Source organism: Polistes fuscatus, unplaced genomic scaffold, assembly GCF_010416935.1.
Source record: "Polistes fuscatus isolate 324 unplaced genomic scaffold, CU_Pfus_HIC Scaffold6, whole genome shotgun sequence".
In the NCBI taxonomy this organism is placed as follows: domain Eukaryota; kingdom Metazoa; phylum Arthropoda; class Insecta; order Hymenoptera; family Vespidae; genus Polistes; species Polistes fuscatus.
This window is the reverse complement of record NW_025113140.1, coordinates 2,905,090-2,919,836: the sequence shown is the minus strand read 5'-3', so window position 1 is coordinate 2,919,836 and position 14,747 is coordinate 2,905,090. Positions and strand designations below refer to the sequence as shown.

The 14,747-nt window shown below is 30.5% G+C and overlaps 1 protein-coding gene across 1 annotated transcript in view; it reads left to right on the top strand.

The window, feature by feature from the left end:
* LOC122523545 (disintegrin and metalloproteinase domain-containing protein 10-like) overlaps positions 1 to 12,150 on the top strand; it is a 31,992-nt gene extending 19,842 nt beyond the window's left edge. The window contains 15 exon segments of the mRNA XM_043645367.1: positions 3,105 to 3,348; positions 3,886 to 4,020; positions 5,046 to 5,233; positions 6,401 to 6,541; positions 6,783 to 6,907; positions 7,845 to 7,973; positions 8,199 to 8,367; positions 8,533 to 8,544; positions 8,547 to 8,701; positions 8,822 to 8,989; positions 9,096 to 9,223; positions 9,310 to 9,424; positions 9,538 to 9,672; positions 10,239 to 10,472; positions 10,574 to 12,150. Of these exon segments, the coding sequence (XP_043501302.1) occupies positions 3,105 to 3,348; positions 3,886 to 4,020; positions 5,046 to 5,233; positions 6,401 to 6,541; positions 6,783 to 6,907; positions 7,845 to 7,973; positions 8,199 to 8,367; positions 8,533 to 8,544; positions 8,547 to 8,701; positions 8,822 to 8,989; positions 9,096 to 9,223; positions 9,310 to 9,424; positions 9,538 to 9,672; positions 10,239 to 10,472; positions 10,574 to 11,506 (3,011 nt within the window). The 3' untranslated portion in view covers positions 11,507 to 12,150.
* Positions 12,151 to 14,747: the final 2,597 nt, after the last annotated feature.

The following is a 14,747-nucleotide window of genomic DNA, read 5'->3' as shown; positions in this document are numbered from 1 at the left end:
TTTCAGTAATATTCACTTTTTTTAACAATAATTTTAATATTTAAAATCGACACGAACTTTTCCGGAGAATCGAAAAAAAAAAAAAAGAAAGAAGGAATAATAATATATATGTATATATGTATATGTAGTCTTTTCCATAAAGTTGAACGAGAATAGTTAGCGATCGATTTTATAAATAATAATTCAAAGACACACACACCGATTCGTTGAATATTTAAAAATATTTTTTTTAATATTTATATAATATAACTTTAATATTTATAAATCTCTGAACTGATTTTAACCGGGACAAAACCTAATACTTCTTTTAAAAAACATTATATGTATTTGTAACGAATCGCATACATATTTCATAGATATAAATAGTTATAATAAATCTTAAATGTCGATTATATATGAGAAATAAATACATTACGTTAATGTTGAGAATATTAATAACAAAAAGTTGTTTTCCTCGAGTAAATCGATACGAACGTTTAAAAGTAACTCCACGTTCGGGGTTTATTTTTTCCCCTTGAATAGCTACAACCCCTTTTTCTTTTTTTTTTCTTTTTTTAACGAATCCGTTCTTTGAAACAAGATACGGTTTACATGTATATATACTTTCAGTGAGTTTAAAAGCACCCTTCTCTAATCGTCAATGTCGATTAAAATCAAGAGGAATAAAGTAGACACTATAAAGCGATTATAGGGATGGATTTCCAGTGCACACTCACACACACAAACACAAACACATACAAATTTATATATATAAACACGTATATACATATTTGCATAAATATACATATTGTATATATAAATGGAAATGATCGCGTATATGTAAACTCGGTCGTTTGGAAAATTCTTTGAAAATTGTTAGAAAACGTCGATGAAAGATTTCTTCTTCTTCTTCTTCTTCTATCTTCTTTTTTTTTCTTGCTTTTTCTTTTCTTTTCTTCGTTACTTCCTCTCTTCGAAAATTTTTATGATTTATTCCGAAGAAGGGATGAGAAAGTGTCACGGAAATTTTTCTATCGTGTTTTAGGAAACGAAGTCGCTTCGGGAGAGAGTTCGAACCCAAACCACGGAAGAAAACGAAGTTATCTCTTGTTCTAAAAAAGCAAATAGAGAAATAGACAAGTCGTAGATTCGTCCTAATTTTAAATCCGAACGAGAAAGATAAAGTAAGAACATAAATAAATAGATAGAAAGATAGAAAGATAGATAGATAGATAGATAGATAGATAGATAGAGAGATAAATAGATAAATCAAACTTATATTCGTGTACTTAAAAAAAAGATCTACAAGTATTATGATTTTTAATTCAATTAAATTTTATTAGACTAGCATCATTTTATCTCTCTCTCTCTCACTCTCTTTCTCTCTTTTTCAGTACCATTTACTTTATAACTTTCAACAATATGAACTAAAAAAAGTATCTTTTAAGTATTTTGATAAAATTAATTATTCTTGATAGAGAAATTTTCTACGACAATTTACGTTTAAATTGTAAACAGAATTTAGATGGAATTATTACATATAGGATGAATCAAAAGTTTTTATATGATTTCAACATTTTTATGCAACATTTCTATTAGAATAAAAAAAAACCAACAACAAAAATTCATTACTCCTTTATTAATTATCCTTGATAGAAATGATTTGTACGTGCATTTCATTTTTCATCGGTTCGACGTTTATTAATAATTTATACGAACAAATTTTGATGTCTCGTGAAATAAAAAAGAAAATAATTGATTTAAAAATAACATTGAGACATTTAAACTATCCCTACGTGTTACTTGTAAGTTTTCAAATTCAAATGCATACTCCACGAATTTCTTTCTTTTTTTTTCTTTTTTTTTTTTTAAGAACGAAGAAAGAAACGTTAATTTCATTAGAGATAATAAAAAAGTTCACAATTTATTTCTTTCTTATTTTTGTTTTTGTTTAACGATACGAAACTTCTCCCAAGGGATCGTTTTATTTTTGCTGCAACGTACTCGAAGATTACGAGAGAATTTTTTTTTAATTTTTTTCTTTACATAAACATCTTCTTTAAAAAAAAAAAGAAAGATATAAATTAATTTTCACCATTCTACGCGTAAGATTAATTTTTTCATATTCTTCGTTATCGAATTTGGTCGAATATATTTTTGATTTTAAAAAGCGTAATCAAATAATCTTCGTCGTATTTAACGGCGGGAAACTCGCGAAGTAAACTCGTAAGAAAAGTCCAGTACGATATTACGAGGGGTAGTAGTACGTAACGTGGATAAGGGATTCCCCGATTAAAATATTTTATACGCGCTAGGGGAGTTATTTCGCGCTGCTGCTGCTGCTGCTGCTAGAAACTCGCGGATGTATGAGTTGCGAAGTGGAAATTGGCCTCTCGTGTACTTTTATTTATTTTTTTTTTTTTATTTTTTTTTTCTTCTTTTCCTTTTTTTCTCGTCATTATTTTACGAGACACGCAAGGGTTCAAAACATTTCAAATTCTTAACTTGAAACCTCGATATTGTTATATACAAGATAATGAGTACAAACATCCATACAAAGTGATTTTAATAATCAATTACATTCAATTATTAAACATTTCACAAGATACATTTTTCTGTTTGTTAAATTATAAGACCACGAGTCTAACTACGATCTTAAAAACTAGAATATTTTATTTTGTTTAACTTATCCAATATATGTCGGGGTACACGTATCTTGTATAATAATTATATATTACATTTAATCAAATAAAAAAATAATGAATTAAAGAAGAAAAAAAGGAAGAAATAAGAAAATTTGAGAAAGTTACGAAAGTCTTACGAAATAAATACTAATTAATATTTGTTCAATCATATATAAACTTGCAATCCACGTTGTGCAATAAAATTTAATATTTAACGGAAATAAAAGATAATAAAAAGAGAAGAAGAAGGTGTAGGAAAAATGTGAGTAAAATTACAAAAAATAAATTAAATGTGAATCATGAGATTGAAATGACGAAAAGCTTGGAGGAGAAAAATAATGCGATTTTGATAAATTATTGATTGCAACATGATGTAATTTGTAATAAATCAATAAAATTGATGACACCTATTATTGTTTTGTTCGATTTTATTTTTTTCAGAAGACGAAAACGCAGTAGTACAGGGTGTGGTGACGACCGTGAGACTGTTCGACGGTACCATCGCAACCAAATTCGAAGAGTTTTATATCGAACCAACTGCGAGATATCTGGATGAGAACGAAGACACGTCTCCAACTTATCATAGCATCGCTTATCGTACATCTGATGTAACCATACCACCGCATCCGTTACCATGTGCGAGTCATCAATTACACGAAGGCTCTCTTCAGGACACATTTGATAGGTCATCATTTATTTTTGTTTTCCTATCTTTCTTTTGCTGCTTTTAAATATTCCAAATAATTATAAAACATTTGTCATAATATTAATAATTATTTAAATACCTATTTAAAATTTCTTTCTTACATACGTAAGTGAAAACATCATCCTTCGATTTCATCTATTCATATTTTATTTATATTTCTTTCTTTTTATTTTGGAATTATTTTGACAAATTTTGCAAAAGACTAATACAGTGTGGATAATATTAACCCCCCCCCCTTTCTTATTGGTCCTGATTCATCTATTCATATTTTATTTAATTTTGGAATTATTTTGACAAATTTGCAAAAGCCTAATACGGTGTGAATAATTATAAACCCCGCCCCCCTACTTTCTTATGGTCCTGATCCAATCCTACAATTGTATAGAATTTCAATAAAATTCGTGTACCGTCTACTTGTCTCTTCCCTTTGTAAACATAATGAGATGAAAGTTAACAAAAAAAAAAGTGGGGAAAAAAAAATGAAAAAATAAAAATAAAAATCTTTCTTCTTTACAGAGCCAAGACTAACAATGATACTTCAGAAGGATTTTACGAGCCCTTGTTGGATAATAAAATTGGTCTCTACTCGAAAGAAACTAATGGGAGAATATTGAATTTAGAAACGAAAAGCGAAGCTCGTTATTACGACAGGTAAGAAATAAAAAAGAATTAAATAAAAATAGAATAATAGCAGAGAGAAAAATAAAGAGAAATAGAAAGAGAGAGAGAGAGAAAGAAAAAGTAATTACGATTCAAATTGAAATTGTTTTAAAATCCACATTTTGTTGTTATCTTCGATCGTGTCACTTTTATCATCGAAACACGAATTTCCTTTTCGTTTTAATCCTCTATCTTTCATATTATCACGGTTAAAACAGACCACGTTTACCATAAAATGTGGCTACCCCGTTTAACTGGATTATCAGAGTAAACTCTTATCGGGGAAAGATGATAACTAGGTAATTCTTTTTCTCACTATTCTCTCTCTCTCTCTTATCTTTTTCCTTTTCTATTTCTCTCCATTTTCTCTTTTTCTCGTTTACCCTTCCTCCCCCCACCCTTTTATATCTCTTTCTTTTCTTATTCATTGATATATGTGCTGGTAATTATGACAGAGTAAACCGATGCGACAAATTCTGTTCAATTTTAATTTTACGATATCGTGTTATAATAGAAATAATTGTAATACAAAATAACAATCTATATTACAATATTAAATTATATAAATAATGTTAATAATTATTATAACGTAGGTATTATCTCAGATACGATTAATATTACCAAATTTATGTGATCATTTGAAAAACAATCTATCTACAAAATACGAAGAAATATTTTCCTCAAACAAATATATAACACAAATTGGAAATAAAATAATTGTTTGTGTAATTCTATAATTTTGATTTGACAAATAATTATGTCAGATACGATTAATATTATCAAAGTTATGTGATCATTTGAAAAACAATCTATCTAGAAAATACGAAGAAATATTTTCCCCAAGCAAATATATAACACAAATTGGAAATAAAATAATTGTTTGTGTAATCTTATAATTAATTGATTTGACAAATAATTATGATATATATTTAAATAATCAAATATCAGTTGTTCATAAAATTATTGATAGATATGTATATATTTATTATATATATATATATATGTTTAATTAACAGATCCAACAGCGGAGATCGAATAGCCAGACATTTACACAAACGTGCAACAGTAGATCCACGTAAAACAACTTGCATGCTTTATTTGCAAGCTGATCATCAGTTTTTTGCTAGATATGGCACGGAGGAAGCTTGCATCGAAGTGATGACGAGGCATGTACAGAAGGTCAACTCAATATACAAACATACGGGTAAGTTGTTTTACAGGTCGAGCGAAAAATACTTTCGCAAGGAACATTTATCTCTTTTCTGTGTATTTTTTTTTCTCTCTCTCTCCGTATATATGTGTTGTTTACGTGTTTTATGTTTTATATTTCAAAATTTTTTTTAATTTCAAATATGAACGAGCACTAGTCATACTATGTTAAGGATATATATAGTATGTCCTAAATATAATTACAATTTTATATATATATTTACTTGTAATAATAATGAAGTTGATAAAATAACACACACACACACACACACACACACACACACATATGTAGGATTATTAAACAAAAGATTTTAAACATTTGTATTTTCCACAAATTTTTCTTTTACCAACATAAAACAAACATATTTATTACAAAACAAAAATTCGTCTACACAAAATATCTTCATGATTTTATTTGTAAAATAATTAAACGTATAAATGTTAACTTTACAGATTGTCTGTTATAAAAGATAGAAATTGTAATGTAATGTAAAATTGTAATGTGTAATTTTACAGTAACACCGTATAACAAACATTAGTCCGTTTATTTTACTTCATATTTTTGATCAATTATCATTTATTTCATTTTTACTTAATCGCGATATCATTTATTATCGATTTTTGTTTTTATTAAAATGAAAAAAAAGAAAAAATTAATACGTTCGATTTGATTTTATATAGTATTTTCATTACATACTCTACGATCCTCGCTAACGCGTCATTTACGTGCAATATTCGATCGAATTATAGGAATTCGATAAAATATCTCTCTGGTCCATCGTAGTCAGTTACCCTCCCTTCCTCCCCCCCTTCCGCCCCTCACCCTTCTCTATTATCGAGTAAAGTTCCTCGTTGAAATTGTTTTCTGTCGAAAACTTCACATAGTATCGATCTACTATGAATTTACACGAGAGAACAGTTCGACTCACGCGTGCGCATCAGATTGATTTACAATAGGATGGTTGTAGCGCGTAAATACAAGCTGAATGCATATGTATAACATATATGTACTTACGTGTATCATATATAGAGTATATAATACATAAAATATGTAACGAAAGTATAATAACAAAGGTTCATCAAAAGCATTTTCCAACATATTACACGCGCGTACCTGTTTGAATATATTAATGATATATTTTTTGTTGTGTTTTCCGTTTAGATTTCAATCAGGATGGTAGACCAGACAACATCAGTTTTATGATAAAACGTGTGAAAGTTCATAGCGAGGATGCTTTGAGAGATCACAATTATCGATTTCCTGGTAATTACGGTGTCGAGAAGTATCTAGAATTATTTTCCGGTAAGCAAGTTCTTCCTTTTTTTTTATTATTATTTGTAACGTTAGATATTTGCTTCGCTAATGAAAGCAAATTTGTATTGAAAAGAAAAATATATATATATATATAATTTATTAATATATTTTTTTAAATATATTTTATTAATAAAAAAAAATATAATTTTTTATTAATATGTTTATTTATAATAATATTAAATTAAAAAAAAAATATATAAATTAATATATTTTCGTTTGATCGTTTCAGAAGAAGATTACGACGCGTTTTGTTTGGCTTACATGTTCACGTATCGGGATTTTGAAATGGGAACGTTAGGTCTTGCTTGGACTGGGGATTTGAAGAATGCTGGTGGAGTTTGCGAAAAGAACGGGGTAAGTCGTTTGAAACGAAAGGAAAGAATAAACAAAGACACTTTTTTTTTCTTTCCCTTTTTTTTTCCCCGTTTGTTTTTTTTTTTTTTTTTTTTTTGAACATATTTCACGTCAAGGTGGGTGACAAATTGGAATTTAAAAATTGTTCCATGCAAAATATCTATTGAGTTATATTCGATTAGATTCGATACATATATTATATCTAAGATTCACACAGTTTATATATTTTAACAGTTACGAGTAATGATTATAACTTTTTAGATTCGTGCATGTTGTGTCTTACATTTTAGAAACATTTAACAAATCATATATTGGAAAGATTCACAAGACACGCATGTACATTTTTTCAATGTTAGGATATCTTTAGTATATCATTATACTTATTTTTGTTCTTTTTCATTTTAATACACTTTACCGCAACATCACAATTACTCCGCCAGTAATTCTCGTTTAATTAAAATAGCCCGTTTTGTTTTTTTTTATTTTATACATTATTATATTATTTATAATATATAATAATATTTAGCGCTATGTGTTGTAATACAAATTTTTGCTAAGATACCAATTTGAGAATTTGTGTTATATAAATAAACATATATATATATATATTCATATAAGAGATGATTGTAGCTACACTTCGTTCGTTCGTTATCATCAGAATAAGGGTCGATATTGCGATTGTTATTCGAATAATTTATTTCATATTTTTTTTCAGGACAAAAGATATTTCAATATTTCGGCAACTCTTTCGAACACACTATCTATAGATACATAACATATATATGTTTCTATATAAAAAAAAAACAAAAAAACATATAACATGAAAATGTAATCACTCATACAACAAAATAAGCAAGCATATCGGCTCCGTATCGTTTTTTAACGGCATGCGTTCAGCATAGTATATAACGTAGGCTGCATACAAATAATGTTGCAGCATTATCGTGGTAGCATGAAGTCCTTGAATACTGGAATAGTGACCCTGCTGAACTACGGAAAGCACGTTCCACCCGCGGTATCTCACGTCACATTGGCTCACGAGATCGGTCACAATTTCGGTTCGCCGGTAAGTGTTTGATATTTTTCACCCACCCACCTCATTCTCCTGCCCGTTCTACTACCCCCCACCCACCTACGTTTATTTTTCTCTTATATATTTGAAAACAACAAATTTATATTTGTGCATTTGTATATGAGCGCCCGCGACACGTATTTTAACGAACGACTATAATGATTCAAGAAAAAGAAATAGAATATAGTTTAAAATGTATGATTCCCCCCCTTTCGTCAGCACGATCCGGAACAATGCACACCAGGCGGCGAAGATGGAAATTTCATAATGTTCGCCCGTGCCACCAGCGGTGATAAGCGTAACAACAATCGCTTCAGTCCGTGTAGTTTGAACGCCATAAATCCTGTTCTCAACAGTAAGGCTCGTTCACCAAAGGGCTGTTTCACAGGTGACAAATTGAAATCAGTATCATTGAAATGTATTATTATATAAATATACATTTTCCTAATTGAATATATATTTTAAATAGGATTATTATATCCATTATATTATATTTCTATAAAATACGTTTGTTATTATATTCATTTGTTTATTGCGTTTACCATATCCATAGAACCACAAGTATCATGTGCGGAAACGGAGTCGTCGAGGATGGCGAGCAATGCGATTGCGGATGGGAAGAAGATTGCAGAGATACTTGTTGTTTCCCCCAACGTCGTTATCCACCAACAGAAGAGACCCCCTGTACACTTACGCCACGTTCAGTGTGCAGTCCTAGTCAAGTATGTGTCTCTTCTTCTTCTTCTTCTTGATATATTCTTGTGTCTAATGAAAAGCCAGGGCTAGTAATACGAACGGCGGAGACTCTAGAAAATTGATTCTACGTTTTGTTTCTCTACTAGGGTCCATGCTGTACTGCTGAATGCAATCTTAGGTTCGGAGATAAGTGTAGGGATGACAACGGTTGTCGTGATGCTAGTTTCTGTGACGGAAGATCACCCTATTGTCCTCCTTCAATCAATAAACCCAATAAGACTATTTGCAATCGGGAATTGGTTTGCTTCATGGGCGTGAGTAATAAAGAGATTCGTTATTATTTTCTTTTTTAAAACGTCTAAAACTTTTAACAGATATCTTGCATATATATATAATCGTTTATTTTCTATTATATTTTAGGAATGTACCGGAAGCATTTGTCTTGCATATGGATTAGAATCTTGTCAATGTATTCCTGGTCCTAATGATCCTACAACTAAAGCTTGCGAACTCTGTTGTCGTTTACCGGGTGAAAATCAACCATGTTTGTGGGTATTTTTAAACATCTTCTTTATTTCTATTTTTCTCTCTATATATATATATATATATATATAAATTGTTATATTTTATTAAGGTCATCATTCGATTGGAATTCACCACCGTATGATATTCCGGATATGTTCTCAAAGCCTGGAACACCGTGTAATGATTACAACGGTTACTGTGACGTCTTTCAAAAGTGTAGAGAAGTGAGATCAAAATTAAATATTTGTCATATCTGTTATCTTATTTTTTTTTCCCCTCAATAAATCCAAACACATAATATATTATATATCGTTCTAATTATTTTTCTGTTTTCAAGGTTGATCCGAGTGGTCCGTTAGCAACGTTAAGAAAACTTTTATTATCCGACGAAAGTCTCGCAACTGTTCGTCGTTGGGTAGCCGATCATTGGTACGCAACAGCTCTGATCATTTTAGGAGCTGTATCATTATTGGTAAGCATTAATCTTTTATTTAAAAAGCACGATGGGGTTAAACTCGTTAAAAATTATTTGCATTGTTTGCGTCGACAACGAAAAAACTATAACGAGCACCAACCACGCGGATAGAGATATGCATGGCACTTAATTTATTATTTACATTTCACGTACGAACTTTACCAGAATAAATGCAGGATAAAGACAACGACGCAGTCCGAAAAGAGTAAGTGGAGGAACACACATACACATGAAAGTAGGATGCATATAAAATGTGTTTTTCGCAGGCTTTATTAATCATATATATATATAGCGATATATATTGTTAGTTTTTTATTTAACGATAATATTTAATATTTGATCGTAGATATAGAGTATGGGCTAAAAAGAAATGTAATACGTAGCGTGTTTATCGTATAGTTGAAATTAATAAAATACACGAAAATAGGTAGGAAATTTTGGAATACGATATATGACTCGTTCAACGGATAATAATATTATTATGCCATAATTTCTATAAAATAAATCAAAATTTTATAGTTAATATTTCGAAGGTATATTAATTAAATCGGTAATTTATTCAGATCGCCAGTATGAGGCTCCTAGGCAAGCGACCGGATCAGAAGCTCAAATCGGTGACAATAATCCACAGCTCGACGACGGAAACGGTACGGTTGCCGCCGGAAGGTGCGGAGGGAGTGACGGTTCATCCGGCAGCAGTTCGTGCAAAGCTTCCATTGAACAGGAAAGTGAGAGAGAAGAGAAGACACCGGAAGCATAAGGACACGCATGTTGCTTCTGCCGATAAATCAAACAAGGTACAATACTCGAAAGATAATCTAACATCGTTAATTATTATAGATCGGTATCTCTGTAATATGAATTTAATTTGTATTTGTTAAAAAAAAAAAAAATAAAGGATGTTCTAAAGAAAAAGAAGCCAGCTCAAGCTCGGAGATCTTCAACCGTGCCATCAGAGGAAGTTGCTCGAAAACGACAAACGGAAACGACAACAGCAAACACAACCGCTATTACCGTTACTGCAGCAACAGCAACGGCAACGGCAGCAACAGCAGCAACAACAGCGGTAGCAGTAGCAACAGCAGCAGGCGTGGTGGTGCAAGACAGTAAACGTAAGAAAACTTCTAACTCAAGAGAGAAACAAAATTCTAATAACAACGGAGCCAACAATTCAGACGTTGACAAGCGTAAACGGAAGAAACAACATAGGAAGGAAGTTATTGATTATTCCGCAATGCAAGCTGAGAAAGAATCCGAACCCAATGCTGATCCCAAGAATAAGGTACGATCGTGGTTGTTAGCTTCCTCTCAGTGTAGACCGGAGAACACAAGAACATCCAGTGGTTTACCAAAAAGCAAATCGACACCGGTTGGATTGACGACCGGTGGTAATGTAAGTGGTGCGACGAGATTAGCTCAATCAAGGCAAAACGGTGTACCAAGGCGACCACCGGACTCCAGAGAGGTCAAAAGTTCGCCAGGTACTTTAGCTAGGAAGGAACGTGCAAGACTTCAAGTCGTCTATAAACCCCCCTTCAAGTTTAGCGTGAAACTACGTAAGGCCGATAAAGTGGCTCAAGTGCCAGCGCCGGCGCCAACTTCGGCCCACAATAATCTAACGAGATCCACGAAATTGCCGAGAACTGGAGTGTTACTTAAAACTAAGAGAAGGGACAGAGTTAGAATTGGTAGAGCCAGACAGATCGCTCCTACTGGAATTGGAAACGACAGTGGGGATTTACCGGAGCCTGCTAATTCGGATCTGCATACGGTACCCTCTGATTTAGAGGTTTTACTCTCTGAAAGTGAATTTCTTTTTTCGAACACGTGACCCCAAAAATTTATGATTATTTCTACCAAAAGGTTAACATTATTACAATAACTTGCGTTATACTTATCCAGCAGATAAATATTTCATTTTCCTAAATACGTAAAATCGGCTAACATGAAATGCTGCCTTAGATTTCTTTTTTATTATTATTATTATTATTTTTATTTGTCCCCTCTTTGTCTTCCGAGTTAGGAGTAAGTTTAAAAAAAAAAAAAACAATCAAATATCCATTGAATGGATATTTAAAAGTCGTGTTTTAAAGTGTTAGCAAAAGCTATTAAATAATATGAACTTGAGTGCGAGAAGAAGACGTGATAATTTTTTTTTTTTTATAGGAATTTTCGCAATCCTATTTACTTGCTATCTACTTACATAAATATTAGCGTTTAGATCTTGGTAACAGTGTTATACGCCAAGCTAAGTAAAACAAAATTTCTTCTTTCGTAAAAAGGGGCCAAATCTACCTTTAAAAAGACTAGAAGAAATATATGTATCAGCAGAGTGAACGGAAAGACAAGATAAAATAAAGGTAAGAAGAAAAAGAAGAACAAAATAATAAACATAAACTAATAATGAAACAGAGGAAGAAAGTTGTAAAAGTGTGCCAGTGTTTGTTTATTTGCAATTCGCATTTCAGAGAAAAAGAGAGAGAGAGAGAGTATATGGAAAAATCTCTCCGTTATAAATAATATAATATTCGTTTATATATATAAATAATATAGAAAATGAAGCGCTGCCTATAAAAATGAAAACAAAAAGAAAAAAAATGAAAAGAGGGTGTAATTTGCTACGTATTCTTTTTTATATTGTCGATATCGTAAAAACTTGTCGGTATTACCGATAATAACAAAAAGGCTCGATTTCACGTGACAATAATAAAAATCATGACTTTTACGGTAATGATACTTAAACGTTATGACTTTTTTCGTCGTGAGTAATACAGGGTATCCAGAAAATTACTTTACCGAATATAGAAAAAGAAAAAAGAAAAATTGTTTCATTTAAAATATTTTGTTTTTCATTACATGTTATGAATCTACAGTTACAGTATAATTCAAAAAGTATTCTGTCAACTCTCCAAATATTTGGCAAACAAATATTTATCAATTCTTCAGTTTGGTAAAACGAATTTTTTTGAACACGATGTGACATTTACTATTACAAAATCAAGTTTGATGTCACGTTATTATACAATATTACGACAAAAAAAGCCATAACTTTTACTGTCACGTGAAAACGTAGCTTTTGAATAATCGAGATTGTCACGGTTAACAAAAGAAAAAGAAAGCGATAATAATAATAATAATAATACTGATAATACTAATATTAATAATAATAGTAATAATAATAATTATTATAATAATATTAATGATAATTTTTTAATTTTCTTTTTTTTTTTTTTATTTCTTATAAACAGTGACTGTGACTGTCCAAGACTGTTTTCTATTCAAAAGCATTCTATCGATTGTTGCCTATTTACAATAACTATCCTCAAACTGCCTGAGTAGAGTTGTTTCGATGCAGTTTCCTAATGGTTCCTATTAAGTCGGCGAAAGGTCTGCTAACTTCGAACAATAGCTCTGAGCCGAATTCATTTTGCTCGTTCTCTCGTTCCAATCAGATTGTTTCCAAAATTCTGTACACCTTTGTGAACATTTAACAACTTTTTCCTCCTTCTTTTTTTTTCATTCTCTTAACAAGCAAAGGTTTAATCAATTTTTTTTGTTGGTTTCCTAGTTAAATTAAAAGGTGTATTTAGGAAGATTTGGAACAATCGTTGCTTTTAGAATATCGTGATACATATGTATTATGCTATAAAAACTGTACGTTTAGCGAGCTCGTTTTATTCAGTCCAGTGACTTCCATTTTGTAGATAAAAAATAAGATTTACACAATGGTGAGTGTAGATATAATACATTAGACTCAAATAATATTACTATGTTTTAAATCATTCAAATCTTGTTTTAAGGTCAGAAGGGTAGAACCTTTTGCTGTACGGTGTATTTGTACGGTGTTGTTAATAATTATTTAAAAAGAAAATTAATTTTACTTTTTAAATAATTATATTACTCTTATATATTTCGCGTGTGCTTTCAAATTCGGACGATTTACGAGAAACGTCATTCGTGCAGAAAAACGAATCACGTTTGCCAAAATAATTTAGTTTTTTTAAAAGTTAAATATAATGATTTCGTTCAACGTTTGTTTTTTTTTCTTCGCTGTTTGTAAAAAAGTACATTAATTGTGCTGCGATCGTTACTCTCTCTCTTTCTCTCTCTCTTTCTTTTTCTCTTTCTCTTTTCTACTTATTTATATGTATGTGAAAGAGAAAAAGAAAAAAACATGCACATATACACTCATATATACACACATATACACATACGGATTTGTAAGAAAAAACGCCTAATTCAGAAATTTCAAAAGAATATACAGTGTGAGCCAATAGTTCTTAGATGATATTAAAAATCCATTATACCATTTCGTAATTTTTTATACTCATTTTTTTGTATTGCCAATTATAAAATTATAGAACACACAGCTTGTAAAATCATAAGCCTAATTAAAATCGGTAAGCTTATTTCATATACAATTTATTTATGTTTTTTTTTTTAAACACTTTGTAGGCTAATTTGTTTTCAAATGATAAAACTGTAAGCTTAATTTTCCAAAAAAATTACAAATTTAATAGGAATTAATTTTTAATATCATTTTAAAATATTTGTTCAACTTATAGAAACTTTTAGGCCTATTCCATAATAATGTTTATATTCTATTGTATTCGTTAAAATGAAAAATAAGAGAAAGAGAAAGAGGAAATGAGTGAGAACAAAAAATGACTCGTTAAGTGTGACACGGATGCGGGCTACTTTGTATATAATACATACATATATACATAAAGCCTGAAAAATAATGTGATTTTACTTTTACATGACCAGTGCTACACATAAATATATATATATAACGTATATACAGTTATACGAACATACACACATACACAAATTACATACAAGAGCACTCATTTAATCCGCGAGGATATGTGATTTTACTTTTAAGACCAATCCGTGCTAAGTAGTTTTTTACAGTTAGGAATTTCTCCGATAGTGAGAGAAGCCAACGCAAAAGATAGAAAATAAAATAAAATAAAAAAGAGAAGAAGAAGAAGAAGAAGAATAAGAAAAAGAAGAAGATGGTAATGAAGAAGAAAAAGAACGTATCATACTCCTGTTCACTTTTAAGGATC